The sequence below is a fragment of the Sardina pilchardus genome, chromosome 6 (assembly GCF_963854185.1).
Source record: "Sardina pilchardus chromosome 6, fSarPil1.1, whole genome shotgun sequence".
NCBI lineage: Eukaryota > Metazoa > Chordata > Actinopteri > Clupeiformes > Clupeidae > Sardina > Sardina pilchardus.
In genome coordinates, this window is record NC_084999.1 from 16,454,787 (window position 1) to 16,478,274 (window position 23,488).

The following is a 23,488-nucleotide window of genomic DNA, read 5'->3' on the forward strand; positions in this document are numbered from 1 at the left end:
AATTTGCTGCAACAAAGTTCACCGCAACCATTTGCCAGAAACCTCATTTACATGTGAAAATATGACCTCGCCGCAAATTTGTGCCAACTGTTCGCCAGGAATCTGAAATTTCTGTGAGAATATAATATAGGCAATATAATGGCAAGACATTTAATTTATTATAGCATTGGAGGACAGAGAGGTTTTTCCTGTCCATGTTCACAAAGTCTAACCTATGAAGTTACCTGATTTTTCCCCTTTATTGTCATAAGGGAATGTAGTGATAAAAACAAAAAACACAAACCGTTTCTAAACTTACTTTAATCTTTAATCTTATTTTGTGTGGTCATTTTTACCATGTACACAACTTGTAGGTGAAGGGAGATACAAGTTGATATTCAGTCTGAACAAGGAAATGAATGTGGGTGTTATTATCAAATAGTTGTGCATCTAAGCAGTAACTTCATGGCTGCTCATTGGATAGGACGGAGTAAATGACATTAGATCGATCCCTGCTGCCTTTATTGCCATCTAGTGGTAGATGAGTGATCTGCACCTGGTCCAAACTGAGGTAAACAAACAAAATGTAATTTCATTTCACAGCCTCACTGCTGACAAAACTAAAGATTATATGAAACACATACTGTACTATACCATATACGCTTTACTTTGTATTAAAATGATGTTTACAGGTGTTTGTGATCAGGATTTCAAGCAACATAACAACATCTTGGCCATATCATCAACATTACATCAGAAATGTAATTTTAGATATTTTATACATATTTTTAAGCAAATCTCATAATGTTGAACCAAAATACTGAATACAGCTCCATGAGATCATGAAATCAGAATGTTGCTATATGTAGATATCCTTATGTTGACCCCTGACCTCACCTGGGCATTCTAGAGTAATGAACGGTGATGTAATTGAGCTTGCCGTCATCCTCGGTGCTCTGGGTGACCTCTGTCAAGGGCACGATGGATGGGTGCAGGCTGTCCATGCTCTCAGTGTCATCGCAAGACTCCTCTGGCTCCTCCTGTGAAAGAAACACACACACACACACACACACACACACACAGACACAGACACAGACACAGACACAGACACAGACACAGACACAGACACAGACAAAGACAAAGACAAAGACACAGACACAGACACAGACACACACACACACACACACACACACACACACACACACACACACACACACACACACACACAGACACAGACACAGACAGACAGATACACACACACAGGTGGGCCAATGAGGTGACATTCAGATTTCTGTGTCAAAGTCCATTACTTTGGTTCAAAATAATTTTAAATGATTCATAACAAGCATCATTTTATTCTATAAAAACTGTAATATGAACATATTGTCTGTTTATCACACAATTATATATGCTGTATGTTTTGTAATCTTAAACCCTCAAAATGTCTGGTGGAAAAAAAGAAAGAAGGGGGATTTTGCTTTGGTTGCGCCACCTGACATTTTTTGGGTAGTGAAATTGGCAAATACAGTCTAAAAATGTATTAAAACCCCTGAGAATGTTGTGCAACCATTAAGACTTGTTTAAACACAAAAAAGTGCATTCTGTCCCTTTTTAAAGATAATTTTGAAAGCAATTTTCAAAAGTCTTATTTTAATTTAATTGATCCATGTGACCGCAGGGCAAATGGAATGACAAATCAGAGTGCAGGAAAATCATCATCTTGTTGTTGTGGCTGTCGGTGAACTTACCGGGATGTCGGTCATCTTGGAACTCCTGAGCTGAAAGGAGTCCTGTGGGCACTCGTAGAATAGTGTCTCAGGCATCACTGTTGACCTTCGCTGGGGTTGAAGGTCAAAACAAAAGGCATGACATCTCAGGAAGAACATACTCATACACTCAACTTTACACAGCAAAAACGAAGCATCCACAAAACGTTTCACCCAGTGAAGTTTACAGCTGTATGTATCACACTTTATTCTCTCATATTATGTCTCATATCTAATACCTTTCTCATATTTCATTTGATATTTCAGCGTGATCGTTCTGAACAGGAGACTAAGAATGTCACTCACTGTTTTGATCTGGCCGTGGTGCTCCGGGTCCACCCTGTGCATGTTCTTGCTGTGGAATGAGCCAAATGCATAGAAAAGCATATCAGCTTTTAATACTTCGGCTATACAAACATATTCATGCTCTTGTGCTATAGGTTTAGGAACCTCCAACAATGGGCAATCAGAGGTGGACATCCCAGGTTCAGAGAGTAAAAGTCCTGACAAGTATGTGATCCAACCATTTAGTAAACCAGCTCATCCTAATTAGCAGCCAGGTAGATCAGATCATTAGTGATATCCCCTGTGTGACGTGCACAGGTAGAAAGAATATATGGCAGGACTTTTACTTTCTGGAACCAGGAATGTGCAGGATTCAACAGCAATGCACAACTGGCTGGAGATAGCTACAAAATGCATCATATGCTGTAGCCGTATAGCGCAACCAATAAAGAGAGAGGGAGTAAAGTCACCTGATCATGACAGCCACGGTGAGAGAGATGAGCCCCACAGACACTCCCATGGCAGAGGCAAGAGCTATCACCTTCAGTCGACCTGTCAGTCAACACGCACAGGGCACAGTCAAGACCCCTGCTTCTTCTGAGGAGCATTTTATGCATATGTTTCCTGCCCTGGCCACACAGTTGAGCAATTCACACCCCATGATGTAACAACAGAAACATGTTGCTTGCATGCACAAAAAACATGGCGGATATTCTTTCGTCATTGGAAAGTGAAGAATTCTGAATTCTATCTGTTCAAATGAACTTTGAGGTGGAAAAAATGTGTTTTATTTTCATAATGTTTGTTCGGTGAGTTTGTTAGTTAACAGAAATGTTGTGGTTTTGACACAACAGTTAGCAGCATGGACATAAACGTAGGAGACATTTTGGCAAAGATAAGTAGAAGTGTTAGTGTACCAACATCTCTGCAGAGAATGCGCGCAAGTTGAAGTTCTCAAATGCAGGTTCTGATCGCAGCAACTAGTGCACCAGCATGTAAAGAGCACATGTTGCTATACACCAGGGTATGAATAATATACTGTATATTGCTAATTGTACCAGGGGTGCAAATATCATACATTATTCAGAATGTCTATTAGCAACCCCGGTACAAATAGTTTAAGCCACACCGCTGAGCAATTCACAAACTGTGCCACATAAAGACATGCACAGGCGTGCCAATAGCATACATTGAGGTTTGTACCAGACAGGGTGTTAATAGAACACATTGCTGTGTGCATTGGGGTACTAATTAGCATTCACTGATAATTGTAACAGGTGTACAAATAGCCTTACCAATATATTTTCCACACATTTTTAGACAAGTTACATTTATTACGCGTCTTAACAGCCACCAAAACATCCAAATACTTTGGTCCATAATGACCTGCTAACTTCTCTATTGCACTGACAAACACAACAACAACAACAACAACAACAACAACAACAGAAATACAAGAACTAGAGTGTAAGAGGTGATGCCAAAAATGTGCTTATAGCATCTAAAGAGAAGTCACCGAGGTCACTAGAATTCCACATGGGTCTGACGATGTTTGCACAACGCTAAACTTCAGACTAGACATGACATCAAATAATTTCCTCGCCTCCTCTTTGTTTCTTGCTGTGCCAAGTTCACAGATTACTCATTTGAGCATCCAAAGGTCAGAATCAGATCTGAACTCCAATGACCCAAAACTTACAAAGGGTAAGTGACATTAGTGACTCAGAGCCTCACATGGATCACATTGCTCAATGCGTCTACGGATGATTGCATTACGGAAAACAAAGAAGATGGATATAAGGAGGCCGGTTATTTCAGTTCATCTCAGTGAGGAGAACTTATGTCAGCAAACTAGATAGAGAGAAGTCCAAAAAAAGGAATGCAAGACTGCAAGAAAAGACACAGTGTAGGCTACTTGATCAAATTAACATGAAATAGGAATATACTACTGTAGCTGGAAAAAGAAAACAGAATTATGATAGTAATCCTTTACTTGAAGGTATCTACAGAAGAGTGACATGACACTGTCATGACACATGAAGGAAATGACACTTAATGACAGAAGCGTTACGCCATAAATGTTAATGCCTTGTTTGTAATGTTTATGACACATTCATGTGTGTGTGTGTGTGTATATATGTGTGTGTGTGTGTGTGTGTGTGTGTGTGTGTGTGTGTGTGTGTGTGTGTGCACAGAGTGTACATGCAAGTGTCTACTGTCCTGACCTCGCACCCGGACAGTGAGCACCGGGGAGCTGTGGGTGCCGATGCGGTTGCGGGCCTCGCAGTAGTACTGGCCGCTGGCTCGGGGGCTGACCTCAGCGATGGTGTAGCTGGGGCCCGATCGGGTTTCCCAGGCGTCAGCGGCATTGATCCGGTACCAGGTGTAGTTCTCCACCGCCGGGTTGGCCTGGCTGCTGCACGTCAGGGTCAGCGAGCCGCCCGCGTCGATCACGTTGGACGGACGCGCCCAGACCGAGGTGTTCTTGGGTGCGTCTTGAGGAAGAGAGAGGAGAGAGGGATGAAAACCATTAAAAGAAAAAGAAGAGGAGCATGATAGGTAGTGTAGAGAGGAACGAGTGTGAGGTTTCACATGCGAAAGAGAGGTGTATAGAATGTGTGAGAGAGTATGAACAGAGGAGACAGAACAGAGGAGAGAGGGGCTCTGTGCCATTGATTGATGACTTGCTCAAGGTTGGCGTGAGGAGAGCTTTGCTTTCACTTGGAGTATCTCGAAACAGATCTGGAGCAAAGGTGAGGCAGGCAGACGTCTGCCCAACCAAACAGGAGAAACTGAGTCAGCACACCTAGACCACCACTTCAAGGAGATGTGGAAGTGTTTGAAGAGTACATTTGGGCAGTGGCGATAAGACAAAAAAAAAAAACATTTTCAAAACTGTCAACTGTGACTAACTCATTTCATCTCACACATCACAAGAGGTGTTATTTTGCCCTAGTTTTTTCTCAGACTCAAAACACTGAAACAGGAAAACAGAACGGCTGTGGTCAATTGCCAATACCAAATACGGTCATTCGTAAGCATCTATTTTGGCTTGTGGAGCATCACCGACACACAGTGCAGCAACAACAACAACTCACACAGCACAGCCAGGGACACGATCGGCGACGTCTGCTGGCCGAACTCGTTCCACACGGTGCAGTGGTACTTCCCGCTGTGGGCCGAGCGGACGCTGGGGAGGGACAGGTTCTGCGACGACCACTTGGTCCAGGGCTGCCCTGCGTTGGCCTTGAACCAGGCGTACCTGGCCGCAGGAGGGTTGGCTCTGGTGCTGCAGGTCAAGTTTACTGAGTAGCCCTCCATGATGTCCCCTTTCGGACTGATGAGAATCTTAGTGTTCTTGGGAGCGTCTGAAGAACAGAGGGCAATGTAGAAAATGTTATAGGTACTGTCAAAGGGCTTATTTAGTCTTTATTAGCCTATTATACGTAACATATACATTATAAGTATAGCATAAATCCTTTTTTGATCCCGTGTCCGCAAATTCGTTCTCTGCATTTAACCCAATTTAACCAAATGATTGAACACACACAGCACACAGTGAACACACAGTGAGGTGCTCACACACTAGCACACATTAGCCTAAAACCATTAACGTAGCACAGATGCTAGATGCATCTGATTCTTTGCACCTTGGTGTCAATCAATGATTGCCAGGGAATGAGAGATGCACGCACAGATAAGAGGCATCTCACCACAGACACTATCCTGCATGTAGGGCTGTGCACCTAACCACAGGGTGCATTTAAATAGCACCAACACAAGTCAGGTCAACACCTAAGAATGGAGAGGAATTTCCTGTGAAAAGAGTTACTACCGCAAACTTTACCAACTAAATAACTGCTCTGGAAATTCACACGCACACAAACACACACACACACACACACACAAAGAGAGAGAGAGAGAGAGAGAGAGAGAGAGAAATACAAATATACAACACACACATACATTTGTATAGACACACATATAGTGGCACACATGTGCACACTCACACACACTTACATATAGGCTCTCACAACCACAACCACACACACACACATACACACACACACACACACACACACACACACACACACACACACATGCATGCAGGCACATACACACAAAGAAACACACAGGCACACACAGACACATACAATTACGGATGTGTACGACAATATTTGGGTGTCACCCAAGCATGCTAGGTCTGTGATGCAGACTTGTGCAAACCCACATACATACACCCAGGCACACACACACACACACACATACACACACACACACACACACACACACACACACACACCCCTACACACACCTACACACACACACACACACACCTACACACACCTACACACACCTACACACACACCTACACACACACACACACACACACACACACACACACACACACACACACACACACACACACACACACACACACACCTACACACACCTACACACACCTACACACACCTACACACACCTACACACACACCTACACACACCTACACACACACACCTACACACACACCTACACACACACACACACACACACACACACCTACACACACACACACACACACACACACACACACACACACACACACACAACACACACACACACACACACACCTACACACCTACTACATACACACACACACATACACACACACACACACACACACACACACACACACACACACACACACACACACCTACACACCTACATACACACACACATCCACAGTATGCTCACAGGTGCACATACTGTATACACTCAGGTACACACACAGAGACACATGCAGGCCTGGACTAATACAAGGTCCCACTGGCCACTGGCCCAGTAGGGCAGAGATGACAGGGGGGCAGATAGAAGGTACCCCATCCCTGAACTTAACCGTAATAATAGTATAATGCCAGGCACATCTCATAACAACATATAGAATAACTGCACTAAGGCCTTGTACCAGCCTGTGAAGTGATGTATATTTTGTAATAAGTGACCACTATATGGTGGTGTACTGTATATGGTGATGTGCCCCCTCTATGGTGGTGTTCTCCCGTGCCGATTGGCTCGGAGGCTTACAGGTGACGTTGAGCAGGGTGGGTCTGGAGCGCTCGGTGCCCAGCGCGTTGCGCGCCACGCAGAAGTAGGCGCCGTGGTCCGAGTACTCCAGCCGCCACAGGCGCAGCTGCGGCTTGAAGCTGTCCGGCAGGCTGCCGCTCTCGCCCTCTTTGAACCAGGCGAAGCTCTCCACCGCAGGAGCGGCGTCACTGCTGCACGTCAGAGTCGCCGAGCCGCCCTCCGCTATGGCCCCTGGGGGAATGATGTCCACCTTGGTGGAACGGGGGGAATCTACAGTACAGTGAGAGTTAAAGAGAGAGAGAGAGAGAGAGAGAGAGAGAGAGAGACAGAGACAGAGACAGAGACAGAGACAGAGACAGAGAGATTTAGAAAGAATATCTGCCGGAGTTGCACAAGAATTGTTTTCTAGTTCTAACAGTGTTTAGAATAAACATTTGATTATTTAGTAATTCATTTAAACAACGTAAATTGAACTTGTATGAACACTTATATCGGTCAAAGTCATATACAGTACTGTAAATAGCATCAGTTTTACCATTTCTCCCATACATACTCCACATACAGTACACACCACTAGAAAAGCTACATTAAGGATTGTCTTAAATAGTGGTGCTGTGCTAGTTTTTACTTTACTCTACTCACATCCTAAAGCCAGACTGATCCCTGGTGACAGCACGTTCTGTGGCGGGATTAGTCGGCAGTTGTACGTGCCGGTGTGCTGGCTGTTGAAGTTTTTGATGGTGGAGGCCTTCTCCGACGACCCCAAACTGACCCCGTTCCTGAGGAGGGTGAAGGTCTTCCCCGCCGCTGCACACCCCCTGGCCAGGCACTTCATGTAGACCGTCTCCCCCGCGGCAAACAGGTTCCCTGCCCTGGCTGGGTGCACCTGTACCTGCAGCTCTGCCACAAAACACAGACACTTTCAGTTGCCTTTTCGAGGGATCAATAATAGCTAAACGATTTTGCCACAAATCACAGTCACAGATTTGTACAAGATGTGATGCAGAAAGTTGTGGTGCAATTCTATTTGATAGTTTCTTCTTGTGACAGACGTGAGCTGTCAAACAGTGGTGGATTGTAATAATAATACTGTATATACAAGGCGTTCTTTTCTCACTTAGAACTGATATGTTCACAACAGTATTGTATCCAACAGGCTTGGACCCATGATACAACAAGTTCCTGCCACCTGGGATTTGAGATCATAAGATGGCTCCTATAGCTGACTCACCTGTGACCGATAGAGTGACAACATCGGGCGACGTCCACCGACCATGTTGGTAGTCGGACTCAAATCTGAAGTGGTATTGGCCCGCATCGCTGAGCTTCACGTTGGTGAGCTGTAGGCTGCACCTTTTGTATCCCCCCATGTACTTGACCCGGTCTCTGAAGGAGGGGCTGACCACGCCGAGGTCTGTGTGGTAGGCGTACTCCCTGCGGTCCTCGGCCGAGATGTGAAACCACATCACTTTTCTCACGTTGTAGCCCGATGGGTAGTCATAGCGACAGGGGAGCGTTACCGTGGTTCCGGCCCAAACGCAGATGTCCTTCCTGGAGAAGGTCACTACCCACTTGCTGGCTCTGACGCCTAGCAAAGACAGACACACACACAAACACACACACACACACACACAGAGGGTCAGTGAAGCTAGCAATCTGTGCTCAGTCTAGAGGGATGCTGCTGATCGCTCGGCTGACGCCGGTAAAAATAACAGATCGATACGCAATCTGTGTTGGAATACAAGGACACCTGCGACATTTCACCAGGATGTAGAGACGCACTAGGTGCATTCAGCACACACGCAAAAAACAGAATGAAACGTCATAAATATTCCATACCTGGCAAATCACAGGTGAAGACAGTCATCATCAAGACACCTATCCACATCTTCAAGCTAAAGCTCTACAACAACCAAGGCAGCAAAACAGAACAAAAGTGACATTAGACTTCCAAAAAGTACAGGATCATCACTGGACTCATTAGAGCATCATGATCAGTACATACTACATATAAATGTATCCTTATAGCTTGACATTCAATCAGACATTCACTTGCACCCTTGAACACTGAAGTACAGTACCTGGTTCTCCCGATGTCCTCCCTCGCGTTCCATACGCACCACGACGCCAGTCCAGAGTTCCACACACACACAAGCGCTCCGTGGCTCAGAGGCTGGCACCCGAATGTAAAGATGAGTGGGAAAACCAATTAAATCCAAATTCAGATAGGGAAGTGAATGTGGGTGAGAGTGGACACTGCATCTCCCACGCACTCACTCTTTCTCTCTCTCTCTGCCTCTCTCTCTCTTTCTCTCTCTCTCTGGTTCTGTTCCTCACTGTCTCCCGGGCAGAGCTGTCTCCCTCACATGAAACTCGACCTCCTGTCTTTACCCCCCCCCCCCCCCCCCCCCCCCACACACACACACACACACACGCACGCACGCACGCACACAGGCACACAGCGCCACCACACACTCGAGCCACCTCAGAAGGCTGTGCACTGTGACTGACATCCACAACTTCATGTGCAGAGAGGGAGGAGAGGGCCTACCAGGGGTCCACTCAACTTCACACACACACAAAAAATAATGTTCTATCATCAGTCCAAATAAATAGACATTGATTAAAAACAGTAACACGGAGCAAGGATCATTTTGCAGTATTTACAAGAAGCACCGCACAAACTCAACTGGAAAAGGTCAATGGTCAAACCATCCCTAAAATGAAACCCAATAGACTCCAACGCTCTGGTTTTGTGCTTATTGTAGACAAAGATATGGTGTGTAGATTAGCAGGGCTTTTTCTGTGAGCACGCTCACCTTATCTGGAACGCCTGCAGGTGCTGCGTGGTCTGAGGAGTCTCTGTTGTGTTTCTGAGCATCTCACGCCACAGGCTATAACAGATAACTGATACAAGACGGCCCTCACAATAACATGAAAGTACAGAAGATACAAAGGCAAGAGTGATAACATCAGATTGCACTGTTTCACTACATGAAGTCTAGCTCTCATCTCAGCATAGACACAGTGGGATGTTGAGATGACACTGTCTGACTGCCTGGATGGTCTAGATTCTGGATTCTGGATAGCATTGATTCTTTTGGTTTCGCTCTAGGTCTAGAACTTCACCATAAGTGTTAAGTGTTCTAAGAAATCACACATTAGAGCATGTGCAAATGATGTGAACTAGATAAAACACCATAAAAGAAAACATTTGATTTGTGTCCAACGTCAGATTCAGAAGTGTATTGGGAACAAATAGAGCTCTTTGCGATGGTTGCTTTGCGATGGTTGCTCTATGGTTGCTCTAGCTAAAGGATGATGTTCCAGTAAAGTTTCCTTGATATACGCACATTGTTTGTGTTGTCATGACAGCTTGATCAATTATTCCCCATTTCTGCCTGTTCTTTGGTACAGGACATCTGAAGAATTATGGAGGGGAAACCCATACTGTGGTGAGTCGTTATGGGTAATCCTCCTCATTGCCGAAACCATTTTAATCTCTCATCTTTAAAGCTAGAAGTACAGACAATAGAATGTCCATCTCTAAGTGACTATTTGGTCATGCACTTGCATCTCTTGTCAGAGTTCTAGATAAGCCAGCAATGTGAAATGTAAAAGCAGAAGAAAAATCAGTTTGTTGTCAGCAGTTACTGAATGACAACGGAATAATATCTGTTTCCCTTCAGTCTGTTCAGAATGTCCAAAATGTATTTCCATTTTAGTAACAATTGCATCAGAATAGTCAATCCAGAAGATAATGTTTGACATTCAAATAACTAAAACAGATGTTGACAAAGACAGTAAATACAATAAAATGTATATTTTACACAAAATCTGTAGAAACACAGGAACATGTAATGATTTAAAGAGCTTGGAATATGTCCCTCCGTCTCAAAATAGCCATCAGACATGTGAGGCATTTGGCTAAATGCGCTCAAACGTGATTCATTTGAACTGTTGACTGAAGTTTCCAGTGGGGGAAAACCAAAGCCCTTGTATCTGCATGAGACACACCAACTTGTGACCAAGACCAGAGGCAGCAGACACCCTCAGCTCCTCTACTGGGCAGGGAGAGGAGTGGGCGACTTTAGGGCCTGCAGCCCTCAACTCAACGGACTAAAAAGTAACACTAGCAAAACCCCTACATCTATCATATACATAAATTCTGTAAATTGTTAGTACATTGATGCATATAATATAGTAGGCATATGGACTGAAATAACAGTTTATTTTGTTTATATAATATAATATGATATAAACACACGGACAAAATATATGCGATCACTTGGACTACATTACATTATTTCAAACAATATTTGTAGTTTATTGAACAAAATTACAAATTGTATACAAACTGTACAAAAGAATACATTAGGTAAGCAAGTGAAAACTTTAATTAGCTCTGCCAAAATAACTTTCTGCAGACTGTTTAGTGCTCTGTGTAGCCCTCCAAGCTATGAAAGTGGAGGCTGGTTATTAATGAGTTAAAAGTGACAAGGGGGCTGATAGCAGACCCTGCTCTACTTCAAGTCGACAAATAAATACTATTTACAAGGTGCCACATTGACTCAACATCCAGGGTGTTCCATCTCTTTGTCTTAAAACAATCTTCCAGTGAGAACGTCTTCAGGATTGCACAGAAGAAGAAGAGTCATTTCCGATACTGTCTCAGATCATTGTAAATGTCTGACTGGACGCCATACAGCTCCTACAACACAATCATGAATGTGAGAAAAAAATTATTGGGGGGAAGCAGACTAGACACCTCACTTTTTTTAAACCACAGACTGATATAGACTCGACTTCACTGACTGAACAGGTACCTGGTATGGCGACTCTGTGACTTCGGGTTTTTTGGTCTTTTTTGAAGAAGTGAGCTGTTTACCTTTACCTGAGAACAGAAGTGGTCATGAGCAAAACAACAGAACAAGATCATTCACTGCTGCTCATTGTCATAATTCTCATTAACCTCTCTCTCATTCAATCAATACGCTCATAAATACAGTACAGTGGGTGCATTATTTCAGACACTGAAATAAAAACAAATGAAGACAAACACCTGCATCGCTTGGCTGTGGATGCAGAACAGTTCTTCTCCTCTGACGGGACACGCAGCAGTAGACAGAGAGGGCGATCAGGACCGTCAGGAGGATGTCACAGGAAATGAGGGCCACCACAATGCTGATATCGACCTGGTAGCACTGGCCACAGTCTGTAGCGACGGGTACATATTCTTATACTCTTATACTTTGAAAAGGATCTTAAGCGGTCATTTATTCTTAATTCATTAGGATCTTACTCATAGTTACACACTAACACCCCACATACATATGTATAAACACACATGCGCACACATACCTTGTTTCCCAGACACTTGACCTGCAATAAAAGGAAATCAATATATTATAGATTGATAGACTCACTTTTATAATTCAGTAAAAGGACTATTATAGACTCAATGTTTATACATAAGTTCATAAAGAAAAGCTTTATACAGCTTCGGGGGAAAGCGGTGCCATTTCCTCCGACATGCTGACCATAAAAAACCCTATGATAAATGTTATTTCCTGTTCACACCTTTAAACATTATACATCTCTGAGCTTAACGTGGAAAAAAAACATCGAAACATCTATTGACACACACAATGCTGTCACTGCAGACAGTTTCAGGCATGTCAGCTCAAACAGACCAAACAACAATCACCATCTCACCCATCACAAACCTGCGCAAGGGGTGATGAGACCCTGTGAAACGGTCATCATTCAACCACCCACACACACACTCTCTCTCTCTCTCTCTCACACACACACACACACACACACACACACACACACACACACACATAAACACACATACAGACACGCCAAAGAGAAAGACTTGCTACGGTAGCCAATATTCTGGATGGCACACTTGACAGGTAGCCTACAGTACTCACCGAACATTTTCATCAGTGGCGCCACAATACAGATGCCTCTGCTCATACTCAGACCAGACCAGAGGAGTCCGACTGGCTTACAGAGACGTGCGGACAAACGGTCAAGGAGTCAGATCCGGTGTCGGTCGTCCAGTGGGGATGATGCTGGATGCTAGAGTGAGGAGGGAAGTCCAAAGAGGAATCTAGTCAGCGTGTGAGATGGTGGACTGTGTGTGCGTGTGTGTGTTGGAGGGTGAAGTGGGTGTGTGCTCTAGCAGAGGGGAGTTGACAGAGGAGGAACTGCCTCAGTTTCTCTTTCCTCTCCTGACGGACACACACACACACACACACACACACAGCTAGAGTAGCCATACCTCAATCTTGGTTAGGAGTGTGCCTGTCATAATGAAACTGATGCTCTTGTCTAATCTCACTTCTACATGATTCTTTACCTTCACATTTCTCGTGGTTAGTGGGAGCCTATTGAAACACTGGTTTTGTACATAGGGGGGGAAAAGAAACTGCATTTAAAGTTGGTTTCTGGCTGACGGCACCCATAGTACCCATCCACAGTACCCCTATTTTTGCACTTTTTACTCTCAACCTCCTTTGAGAATTATTTGTACTTCCAAGCCACTTTATTTACCCTTGTGATATGTTGGATAGGCCATAACTGCTTTTTTAATCATAGCATTACTATGTGAAAGTGAGGTTGATCTCATTTTAGTTTTATTCAAATGAACGAATAAAACGAATGAAAATAGTGAACAGAATATGAACAGAAGTATCAGGAATAGGCCTTCAACTAAAGTGCATAAAACATCTGTATCTCTATCACAACTGCATTTTAAAATTGATATTAAGGCTTATTTCCTTTAAAAAATATGTCAATAAATGATCAAGCCTTGGACTATTCCGCATCACCCCTGAGCATGTGTCACGGCAACCCAGGGTCCCCCGGCACACGCTTTGAAAAACCCTGCTCTATTTTCAACAACAGTGGTTCTCAATCTGAGCTGGTGGTATGCGGACTCTATCTAGTGGTACTCCAGGGGTTTCCGAGATGTTTTTTTTTTCATAAATACTAAATGGTCACTTCATATTTAAAAATATATCTACAAATCACCACACAAGAGTTCAATTGAAACTAGTTTGTGTAGCCTATTTTTTGAAGAGGAAAAAAAAAAGATGCAACAGTATGTAGGCCTACTGTATGTCAAATATTGTAACAATTACTTTTTTAAATCTTTGACGTCTCAAACCTGGAGATAATGACCATTTGCACCAGCTTGCTCTGAAGTCCTCACCCTAAGCATGTGCTTTTGTTTACCCTAATTTAAGAGGGTGTTGTTGAAAGATGGCCACCACGACCTTATGAATGTCTACACTTATGAGATAATGATAATTCTTCTTCACACAGAGGTGTTTCTCGTCAAACAGAGGCACTCTCGCTTGGGCCATTTCCTTTCTCCGACCACCATCACACTCTCTGTTCCGTGCAAATTCAGCTTGTGGTGACCTGCAGTCTGCAGTGGTCTTCAACACTAAGCTCTGAAGTTCAGTCCAGCTTTCACCGATAAGTCGCCTGTCTGTTAAAAAGGCCTCAATAGGCCTACTACTTCAGATTGAAAGCCACTTGACATAGATAGACTAAGATAGCAAACTGGGCTTCAGAAAGTAAAAGCCCTACCATTTATTTGTTCTCTAGATGATTTCACCAATTAGCTCATTTACCGTGCTGTGATAAAGAAACCTGACGGAGAAGCAGCAGCCTACACAGTAAATGTTTAGCCATAGGGCATGAAGAACCACTTTAACTCAAATTTTATCTATCGTTTTGCAAACATTTTTATATGCATTTATATGTCTTACTGGCAAAGGGACACCTCAGTTGTGTCTCAGTAATATGTTTATTTGTTTGTTTGTTTGTTTTGCATGGCAAAGCATAAACTCCAGATGACCTTACCGGAGAGTACTGGTATTGTCACTCACGGGCAAATTTCATTCACAATGTTTGCTTTGAATAACTGCATTGGAAACATTCACTGAATTCACCGGAAACATATGACACATTTAATACTTACTTCCTCCTACATCCATGGAACATAGTTCTTTCATATATTTTCTTTTCAGATTAAGAAGCGCAGCATGCATGCATACCTTGCAAATCTTTGTTGCTGTAATGTCATTGAAATGTTCCTGATACTCACATTATTCTTATTTCACTTAATTCTTCCTTATCACCTCATATTACGCACCACTATGCAGTATGTCTTGTTTTGTGAGGATTTTTTTTTTTTTCTATCCAGACACCATGTTCCTGTTTTAAACACCAAAATAACAGGGACATTCCATTCCATTATGAACACTCATCTAGTCATGGTGCAAAGTTCCTTTCCTAATTTTCATGCACACACACACACACACACACACAGACACACACACACAATGGAATAGGCAATTATATTTATCTGACTGTGATGAAACAGGGGAAAGTTTGCATTAGGTAAACTAAACAACTACCCAAATATGAATGAAAATCTGTGAATCAATCCAAGATACTTGTTGAATTCATGGCATATTCTAAAATATTTATAGTATATTAATATCACTTAAAATAAGCATAGCAAAACCAGGAGCATATCTTTCTTTAAATGAAAAATGTTTGGCCATGGGCCATGCTGTGTACAGTATTACCGACAAAATCACTGACCTCTTAATAGACAGCAACCCGACCAATCTTTTTGAAAATATTGTATAGCATAGCTAAACATAGAGAGATCAAGCTAAGCACTGGTATAAATCCACTTTTGCTCACTATATTTTCATATTTGATTTTAACAACACTGCTAACCCAATGCCATGATACATGAACAACAACAAAGGTAAGCCACAAGAAACCATTCTTACCACTGTATGATTCCCCACAGCGTGTCTCTCAACTATCTAAAGCAGGAATCCAAGTGATGGCACACGACACACTAGTACAGATACAGCTATGACTCATATGCATTTGCAGTCGGCAACAATTCTCTGGAGCAAAGATGCGTAGAACCACTAAGGGCCTGAGAGGAATGGATGCATTTGTGTCCACCATGGTGCATAATCCAGTGCAGGGCATCCGTGTGTGGATGTGAAGTCATTTTTGATGTGTAATGTACAAAGGCAATGGTGAATCATGTACTGTTTACTGTTCTGGTGTGCCCCATTGTCCTACTTCTTGCAGTTGGCTCTGACATTCATGTAGACCTTTTCAGCTGTTGACGTAAAAAAAAAAAGCACCTCAGTAAAAGGCAAGAAAGTACAAGGCAAGAAAGTGAAAGGTCTGCTTCTAATGAACACATGCCATCACATTGAATACCGCATTACTGAAGTCCATGTTTCTACAGTAAGTAACTTCTCTATTTTATCGGTCCTGAAATTTCCGAGAGACAGTCATAAACTTCTGGGAGACAATGTTTCCAAACACTTGCACAGAGACTTTACATCCTGGTATTTATGTTTTACCTGTATGTGCGGTATACTAACTCTGTGATACACTAACTCAGGTGTAGTATATCAATTTCTATGTCTAGATATATAATTTGTCAGTTTAACTGACACATAAAGTCAGTCAAACCTTGTTTTCATTGTATTCAAATAGCAACAACAACAACAACAACAGTGCAGAATTGTTCTCTTGAAGAGCCTCCAACAAGCCTAAACACCTTTGGCTAACAATGCTAGCCTAGACACAACCACTCACTCTTTTCTGCATTGACACCTACAGTTGATGGTAGGAACTATAGTGGGGAGCACCATGTCAGCACCTACAGCACTCAGTAGTGTATAGTCTGAGGCACTGTGGTGTGGGTGGGCTGTAGCCTCCATGCCATGTTTGGGTCTGGCTGCCCATGGGGACCCAGGAGTGAATCCAACTCAAGTCATTTCCCGATTCCACCCTGTCTCCCCCACTCACTTCCTGTCACTTTCTTCACTGTCATGTCTGATCAATATATCATATTTTTACATATAAAAAATATAATATATATGTATTTACACCATTTAGTTTAAAAAGTCATGTGTAGTATAAGTTGAAACAGTGTCTATTTCATACATGTAGTTTTTATTGATGGGATGTGCAGCTGTGAAGAAAACAAAAGCTATGTGAGAGGAAATAGCGGGGGGGCACTCTTTCCTTTTGTGGTTTCTTACTCGCTCAGCAAAGCTCCTGCTCTTTACCTTAATGTCATTTTGATTTTGCACATAGCACCAGTTGTAGTTCCGCTCAAATAGTTATTTAATGTTTTTAAAAAATGACGTTTCGATGTTGTACAGTATTTTGTCATATGCATACAATCATATAATTGTATATCTCCCACCCACTTACTAGTCACCTATATTGCTATATACTGAAAAAAAACTACACCTGACCACTTCGGTTCAGACTGGAGGATGACCTAGTTGCAGATCACACTCGGCTGTTCAAAGGAAACTACCCTGCACTACACAGTATGTCTTTGAACAAGACTCTACTCAAACTAGACTTTATTCTACTCTATTCTGCTCTGCAGTGATTCTTAAACTCACATTAATCACAAACTAAAATGGGCACACCCTTTACTGTGCCACCACCTGTAGATTACAGTATAAGAGACATGAAGAATAACTGTACCATTGTCCGTCTGTCGGCTGCGCCGGCTTGCACAGAAGTAGGTGATAAGGACGATAGCCGTGGTCAGGACGATGTCACTGATGACCACCCCTGCCAGTACCCCAGGTTCAATTCTGTAGCAGGCATTCTCCTGGACTGAGGCTGCAGGGACAGATGCAAGGAAAGGATTGTCACCCTTTAAATGTTAAAGGCATATGCGGTGGTATTAAGGACATTCATTAGTATGCTCACAACTTTTTGGTGAGGCTATATCAGGTGGATTTGCCAATTATAAACATTACAGTGGGCATCCCTCGTGCTCATCTGATTCGATGAAGAAGGATATTTTCATTACACATATGCATAATATGCCTGTATTAAACACATGATGAAACAAAAAGTAAACGCACTCTAATGTTTTAGCTCATTTAATTAATACAAAAGATGTCAAAAGACGGGTGCGTTTCGGCCTATTCGGCCTACACATCTCAGTCTAATTTATTCAATATATTAATTCAATTTGGGGGAAATTGGAGTACACTAGGGCTATCCTAGTAACAGGGTATGTTGTCTATACAAATTAAGTACGAACTGTGAGAGAACAAAGACATAGCTTCCAAGTCCTAGTCACATCAAATATGAATTCTATTCTACTAAGTCAAGCCAATTACAAATGATTGATAAAGGAATTAGACTGCTGGACTATTTCCAGATCTGTTCAATTTCTTTCTGTTCTTTAATTTGAGGAACTGAAAATGTATTGCCTATCACCAGTTCCTTCTGGTGTCCATTAGAAACAGTTTATAAACATAAAAATGAAATTCTTAATGTAATGTAACAATATAAACCTACATCTAATTTGAAAGAGGTCGATACAGAGCTTTTAAGTAAAAGACTGTTACGAAAACTTATTCTAAAAAAAAAAATGTTTTCATAGATATTGAAAACCAATTTCATTAAACGTAGCTTTATGGATACCAGGACATACCTGAATTAGCCAAAGTTCCCTCTTCAAAGTGGCCATATTAGTGGAGAAAGAAATATAATAATCAATTCAACTGTGCACATCACAAAACGTACATAAAAACAGCCAAATAAATAACACAGTAAAATATGTGATTAATCTACAACTTAAATTGGACAGAGACTGAAATACAGTATACCAACTTCTTAACGGTTCTTTACTGTTTTTCACAACTCAAAAATTCAAATGGCTAAAAAGGAAGTGTGAAAACACTGCATACCTTGCACACAAAGTAGGAGCAACACCAGCAGCGTACTTCTTGACATTTCCTGTCAGCGTTGGAACCACTTTTAGAACAACGACCTATTTAGATAAAATCCTAAATGTATCCAGGTCTTGACTACACATGAACCAAGAAAAAAACAAAAACTATTTGGAAGTCTTACAGTAAATCTGTTACAACTTCAAGTGCCTGTTCATCGAACAGAATATCTTTTCAAAACTATGAACAAGGAAAGCATTAGAAACAGATTCTTAAATGTCAACATATTCTGTATTTACAATGCAAAATATAGACATGACCATGCTATTTATTTTTATTTTTTTGCCAAAAACTCATCTGAGGCATGACAAGCATGTCCACTGAAATCTGTTTACCACAGACAAAAACGATCTTTAACATGGTCTTTCAACATACTGTACAGTACATGGTAAAGTTTAAAAGGATTGTCTTGAAATAAAATGGCATGTTGAAGGGCAAGTATATGAAATGTGTTGTATATTTTAGCAGTCCAACAGCATAAGTCTCTCTCAATAGAAGAACATGTCATAATCTTACCTTGTGGTGACTGTTCCAGTTGACTGTGGGTTCAGTGGAAGAGTTTCATTTGTGACGCAATAGGCAAAGCTTGCCACGGACGCATACTCATCTCAAACAAACTGTAGATATGTGGCTAGACACTCACAGTACTGGTGCTAGTAGACTTCAATTTAATGTATCACTGTAATTGCTGTTGTTCTTTCCTTTTTCATGTGTGTGTGTGTGTGTGTAGGGTCAACACATAGAATGGTAAAAGAAATTGTAGGCCTAGTGAAATACAGTTATAGGTCAAATTTGAAATTATATTATTAATCTGTGAATTTGAAGTCGTAGTCTAGTTAGTAGTTTTGCTGTAGTGCCAACCGCAGTCTTAAACAGTCTCAAATAGTCTAAAATACGATAACGAGTAAAATATGATAAGGCACCTGCAAGGTTGGTGAACCTCAATTTGATGGCATCTAGCTTGTCATCTAGAGGAAGATGCCCTACCTTTTATATTTCAGACTACTCATGATAAAACCAATGTCTTACAGTTTTTTACGATTGTTTACACACAAAAATATTTTTTTTCACACAATTAGCAAAATTTTACTCCAAGGAGCAAAACACCTCCACAGATTACACACAATGTCTGCTTCACCCTTTTTGCAAAACATTACACACAGTGATTTGTAAAACTCTACACACATTTCCACACCTTAGACACAGATAAGGATTGTGAGGTTACTTCCTTGTCATTACAAAGCCCCGGATTGCCAATGACTACACTAATGAACAAATTGGATTATCACATCCACCAGGTGTGTAAGCACACCTGTGCAAAATTGAAAACGCAGCACTCAGGTGTGCTATACAGTCTTGTTGCTTTTGCAGTAGTTGCTCTTCAGAGTCAAAGTGTATGTACTTTATGCAGTAGTTTTTGTTTGTCTACAGATTTTACAGTATTTGTTCAATTGATTTCATTGTTGGTTGATTACTGTAACTGATTATGGTTAGAAATACTGTAAGTATTGAAAGAAATACTTGAAATATTCAGTCTACAGCAGTCTTCAGTGTTGTACAGTGCAAGTGCAAGTTTATAGACCTATTTATGTACACTTTCCCTATGTCGAACTAATCATGAAGAATGTTGTGGGTTTGTCATTATTTTTTGGACATCTAAATGATCCCTTACATTACGATGTCTGGGCAAAACTCGAGCACATGCTATTTCCTAATTTTTCTTTTTACAAATGCGTTTTGCATTTATCACTGCAGTGTGAAACTGGCTGCAATAGTGTCTGATCATTGAGGACTGTGTTTGTTAAATGACAACTAATAGCATTTTTACAAATATGTGTATATGTTTTGACTGAAGTGTGTATGTTTTGACTGAAGTGTGTTTGTTTTGACTGAAGTGTTTTATTTTGCAAAGAATCTAGGAATTATGCAAACTGAGTGTAGCTTTTGGATACCTGTGCTTAAATTTTGTTAAAAAGAACTCGGTTTGAAAAATTGCGTGTAAGCAATTGAAAAAAACTGTAAAAGTGTGGTATTTTGGGTACCCGATTTGGATTTAGTATGTTGATGATAGACCATTGGAGCCAGTAAAGACATAGTTAAATACAGCTGTGCTCCATTGACACACTAAAATGTTGTACTCCCACTCTGATTCCGACTCTGACTCCTCACTCAGTGCCGCCCACAGATCAATCATCAAATATTAAAATGTGATCTGGATCGGATCCTTATTGACTGTAATGATACGGCCCATCGATAGAGGGCGCTTCCTATACAGTACATATAAAACCCAGTGGGCTCGAACTTTCTTCACTACAGCCAGGAAGAAAGTGGTTCATTAAGAGAATTGTACCTTTCAGGCAGGCGCGTAGGAATGTAGTTAGCATTAGGGTGGCGGGGGGGCAAGGAGGAGGTCCATGCCGCACGTGCATAGCATGCGGCTAATTTTTTAATATTATTAAATAAAGGCGGGCAAATTATAAGTCACACAAGAAATAGAAACCTATTGCTGAAGTTTTAATGGCCCTCTGTAAGACGCTTAAAAAAATATGTATTTCAGTCTTTTCTTTGATATGCAGCCTATTTTTGGAACTGGGGGTACAACATTGGGGGGGTCCTGTCCCCCGCAACCCCCCCCGATTCCTACGCGCATGCTTTCAGGTCAGATGGGAAAGACAGATGATCTTTTCACAGAATTAAAAGGCAAACTAATGTTTTTGTATGGTTGGAAAGGAAATCAGCTTTGAAAGATTTCAAAGTTGCCACTAGGCCTACCCTGGAAATCTAGAGTTCTTGCAAGAGCACAAAGTAAAGAAACACTAACAACAAAGCCTTTATACCAGTGCCACAATAACCCATTGCAGAGGGAAAAAAATATTTGTTTAATTATGTAATATTTTCTGTTAAAAGTTCATTAATGAATAGAAGCAATATTACAAATGCATTTTGTAAAATTTCGCTCATTGTGCCAAAACTTTACACACACACGTTACACATCACTAGGTAATGTACCATTCACATCTGTGTCAAATTGAAACTCTATTATCACACCCTGAACTCTGCTATCAAAACCACAGACATGTTGGATCAGGAAGTGGCCATCCCTGTGTAGGCTTAGCCCCTTGTTCCAGTGAAAGGAACTCTGAAAGCTTCAACATTAATCAAGAGATTGTTGACGAACAGTTTGGGGATGGTCACGTCCTGTTCCAACATGACCGCACCAGTGTTTAGCTTTACCGTTTTTTACGATTGTTTACACATTAAAATAAAAATGTCCACACAATTTGCTGAATTTTACTCCAAGGAGCAAAACACCTCAACAGATTTGCACAACATTACGCACTCCCGCGTTGTCTTTGAATGGCGTTACCGCCGCATTGACTTTGAATGGCATTACCCGTGAGAGCGAGAGAGGGACGGACGTTTACACACTACGTACATACACCCATACGCTGCCTTAAAGGATTTGTTATTTATGCACAATGTTATACTGTATGTACTGTTTGTGAACACGGACGATTGTGCTGACAGAGAATAGTAGCAGAGCTGTGCGCCATTAACGCATTCGCGTTAATTTGTTTGTAGCGCCGTCAGTCCGCGATTTCACTCACACTCAAAACTCTTTTGTCACTTCCTATGACTTCATATTTTACCACTTCCATGACGTGTAGTACTACGGTACCCACTATTTCATGTGCCGTTTACTCCGTGTTTCTGTCTAAAACCCCGGCTAACTCATATGTTGCCTACTCACACATTTCTTGCTTCCCGGTCTGGTTTGACTCTTCCCGCGCGGCTGCGCGCGCCGCTGTAGGGGCAGTATTTCTACCTGTCCCAGGGCAAAGGGTGCAGGCAATTGTCCACAGGGGTGTCTGTTTGTTGTAATGTTTGTATGTATATGTCTGTTGGGAATAGGAGGTGTAAATATGGTATACTATGGTTGTGATATGGTAATAATAATATTTTGTTTTTCATGTAACGTTTATTTTCTAATTTTGTTATTATTTTCATGGCTATAGAATATAGAAAAGGCCCTGATGGGTGGTATGTTCCAATTAGCCCTGAATGGGCCAATTTCATCTAATACTTTGGCCCATTTAAGAGAGCCTCATTCTGCATTGGGGAGACTGCGAGTGTGCTGTGAGGCTATGTACAAGGTAATAATAATATTTTGTTTTTCATGTAACGTTTATTTTCTAATTGTGTTATTATTTTCATGGCTATAGAATATAGAAAAGGCCCTGATGGGTGGTATGTTCCAATTAGCCCTGAATGGGCCAATTTCATCTAACACTTTGGCCCATTTAAGAGGGCCTCATTCTGCATTGGGGAGACCGCGAGTGCGAGTGTGCTGTGAGGCTATGTACAAGGTACTGTATTATTGTGTTAAGGTAGAAGCATTGTGCTATTTTGATTTATTTTTTTATTATTTTGTTTTCTAGAATTCTGAGTTAAATATTTATAAATAAACATTATTATGTTTTTGATACATCTGTTGATTACATCTATTGAGCAAATAATTTTGACCAGAATCGTGC

At 41.6% G+C, this 23,488-nt stretch overlaps 3 protein-coding genes across 6 annotated transcripts; all 3 read right to left on the reverse strand.

Annotated features, from left to right (window-relative positions):
- Positions 1-327: 327 nt before the first annotated feature.
- Positions 328-9,282, reverse strand: si:dkey-33i11.1 (B-cell receptor CD22). The gene is made up of 12 exons (XM_062537710.1): positions 9,198-9,282; positions 8,956-9,019; positions 8,348-8,704; positions 7,759-8,016; positions 7,117-7,386; positions 5,129-5,398; positions 4,256-4,525; positions 2,501-2,582; positions 2,052-2,100; positions 1,728-1,817; positions 877-1,019; positions 328-545 (listed from the first exon to the last, which is right to left on the reverse strand). Exons 1-12 carry the CDS (start codon positions 9,228-9,230, stop codon positions 443-445), a joined length of 1,989 nt encoding a protein of 662 aa, XP_062393694.1. The 5' UTR covers positions 9,231-9,282; the 3' UTR covers positions 328-442.
- A 2,048-nt stretch (positions 9,283-11,330) lies between these two features.
- Positions 11,331-22,721, reverse strand: tyrobp (transmembrane immune signaling adaptor TYROBP). Of its 3 annotated transcripts, none has more exons than XM_062538698.1 (6): positions 22,705-22,721; positions 13,056-13,206; positions 12,478-12,498; positions 12,179-12,331; positions 11,943-12,010; positions 11,331-11,827 (listed from the first exon to the last, which is right to left on the reverse strand). In XM_062538698.1, the coding sequence occupies exons 2-6, from the start codon at positions 13,099-13,101 to the stop codon at positions 11,771-11,773; spliced, it is 345 nt and encodes a 114-aa protein (XP_062394682.1). In that variant the 5' UTR covers positions 13,102-13,206; positions 22,705-22,721; the 3' UTR covers positions 11,331-11,770. The 3 variants fall into 3 exon arrangements, with proteins under 3 accessions (XP_062394682.1, XP_062394681.1, XP_062394680.1); XM_062538697.1 differs by lacking the exon at positions 22,705-22,721 and adding an exon at positions 15,245-15,364; XM_062538696.1 differs by lacking the exon at positions 22,705-22,721 and having other exon boundaries at positions 13,056-15,341.
- Positions 15,484-19,493, reverse strand: hcst (hematopoietic cell signal transducer). 2 transcript variants are annotated; one of them, XM_062538700.1, is made up of 5 exons: positions 19,470-19,493; positions 18,912-19,031; positions 18,656-18,676; positions 17,689-17,829; positions 15,484-16,291 (listed from the first exon to the last, which is right to left on the reverse strand). In XM_062538700.1, exons 2-5 carry the CDS (start codon positions 18,955-18,957, stop codon positions 16,248-16,250), a joined length of 252 nt encoding a protein of 83 aa, XP_062394684.1. In that variant the 5' UTR covers positions 18,958-19,031; positions 19,470-19,493; the 3' UTR covers positions 15,484-16,247. The 2 variants fall into 2 exon arrangements, with proteins under 2 accessions (XP_062394684.1, XP_062394685.1); XM_062538701.1 differs by having other exon boundaries at positions 18,912-18,994; positions 19,470-19,488.
- Positions 22,722-23,488: the final 767 nt, after the last annotated feature.

What these genes read in the sequence shown, in the direction of transcription:
- si:dkey-33i11.1 (XM_062537710.1), bottom strand. Translation starts at nt 9,230, where the DNA reads ATGGAACGCGAGGGAGGACATCGGGAGAACCAG. An exon ending in CTTCACCTGTGATTTGCCAG is followed by an intron (nt 8,705 to 8,955) that starts GTATGGAATATT and finishes TGTCTTTGCTAG; the next exon opens with GCGTCAGAGCCAGCAAGTGG. An exon ending in CGTGTCCCTGGCTGTGCTGT is followed by an intron (nt 4,526 to 5,128) that starts GTGAGTTGTTGT and finishes CTCTTCCTCAAG; the next exon opens with ACGCACCCAAGAACACCTCG.
- tyrobp (XM_062538698.1), bottom strand. Translation starts at nt 13,101, where the DNA reads ATGAGCAGAGGCATCTGTATTGTGGCGCCACTGATGAAAATGTTCG. An exon ending in TCCACAGCCAAGCGATGCAG is followed by an intron (nt 12,011 to 12,178) that starts GTGTTTGTCTTC and finishes TTCTGTTCTCAG; the next exon opens with GTAAAGGTAAACAGCTCACT. An exon ending in TCACAGAGTCGCCATACCAG is followed by an intron (nt 11,828 to 11,942) that starts GTACCTGTTCAG and finishes ATTGTGTTGTAG; the next exon opens with GAGCTGTATGGCGTCCAGTC.
- hcst (XM_062538700.1), bottom strand. Translation starts at nt 18,957, where the DNA reads ATGTCAAGAAGTACGCTGCTGGTGTTGCTCCTACTTTGTGTGCAAG. An exon ending in GGGAACTTTGGCTAATTCAG is followed by an intron (nt 17,830 to 18,655) that starts GTATGTCCTGGT and finishes CTGTCCCTGCAG; the next exon opens with CCTCAGTCCAGGAGAATGCC. An exon ending in CAGCCGACAGACGGACAATG is followed by an intron (nt 16,292 to 17,688) that starts GTACAGTTATTC and finishes TTACGTCAACAG; the next exon opens with CTGAAAAGGTCTACATGAAT.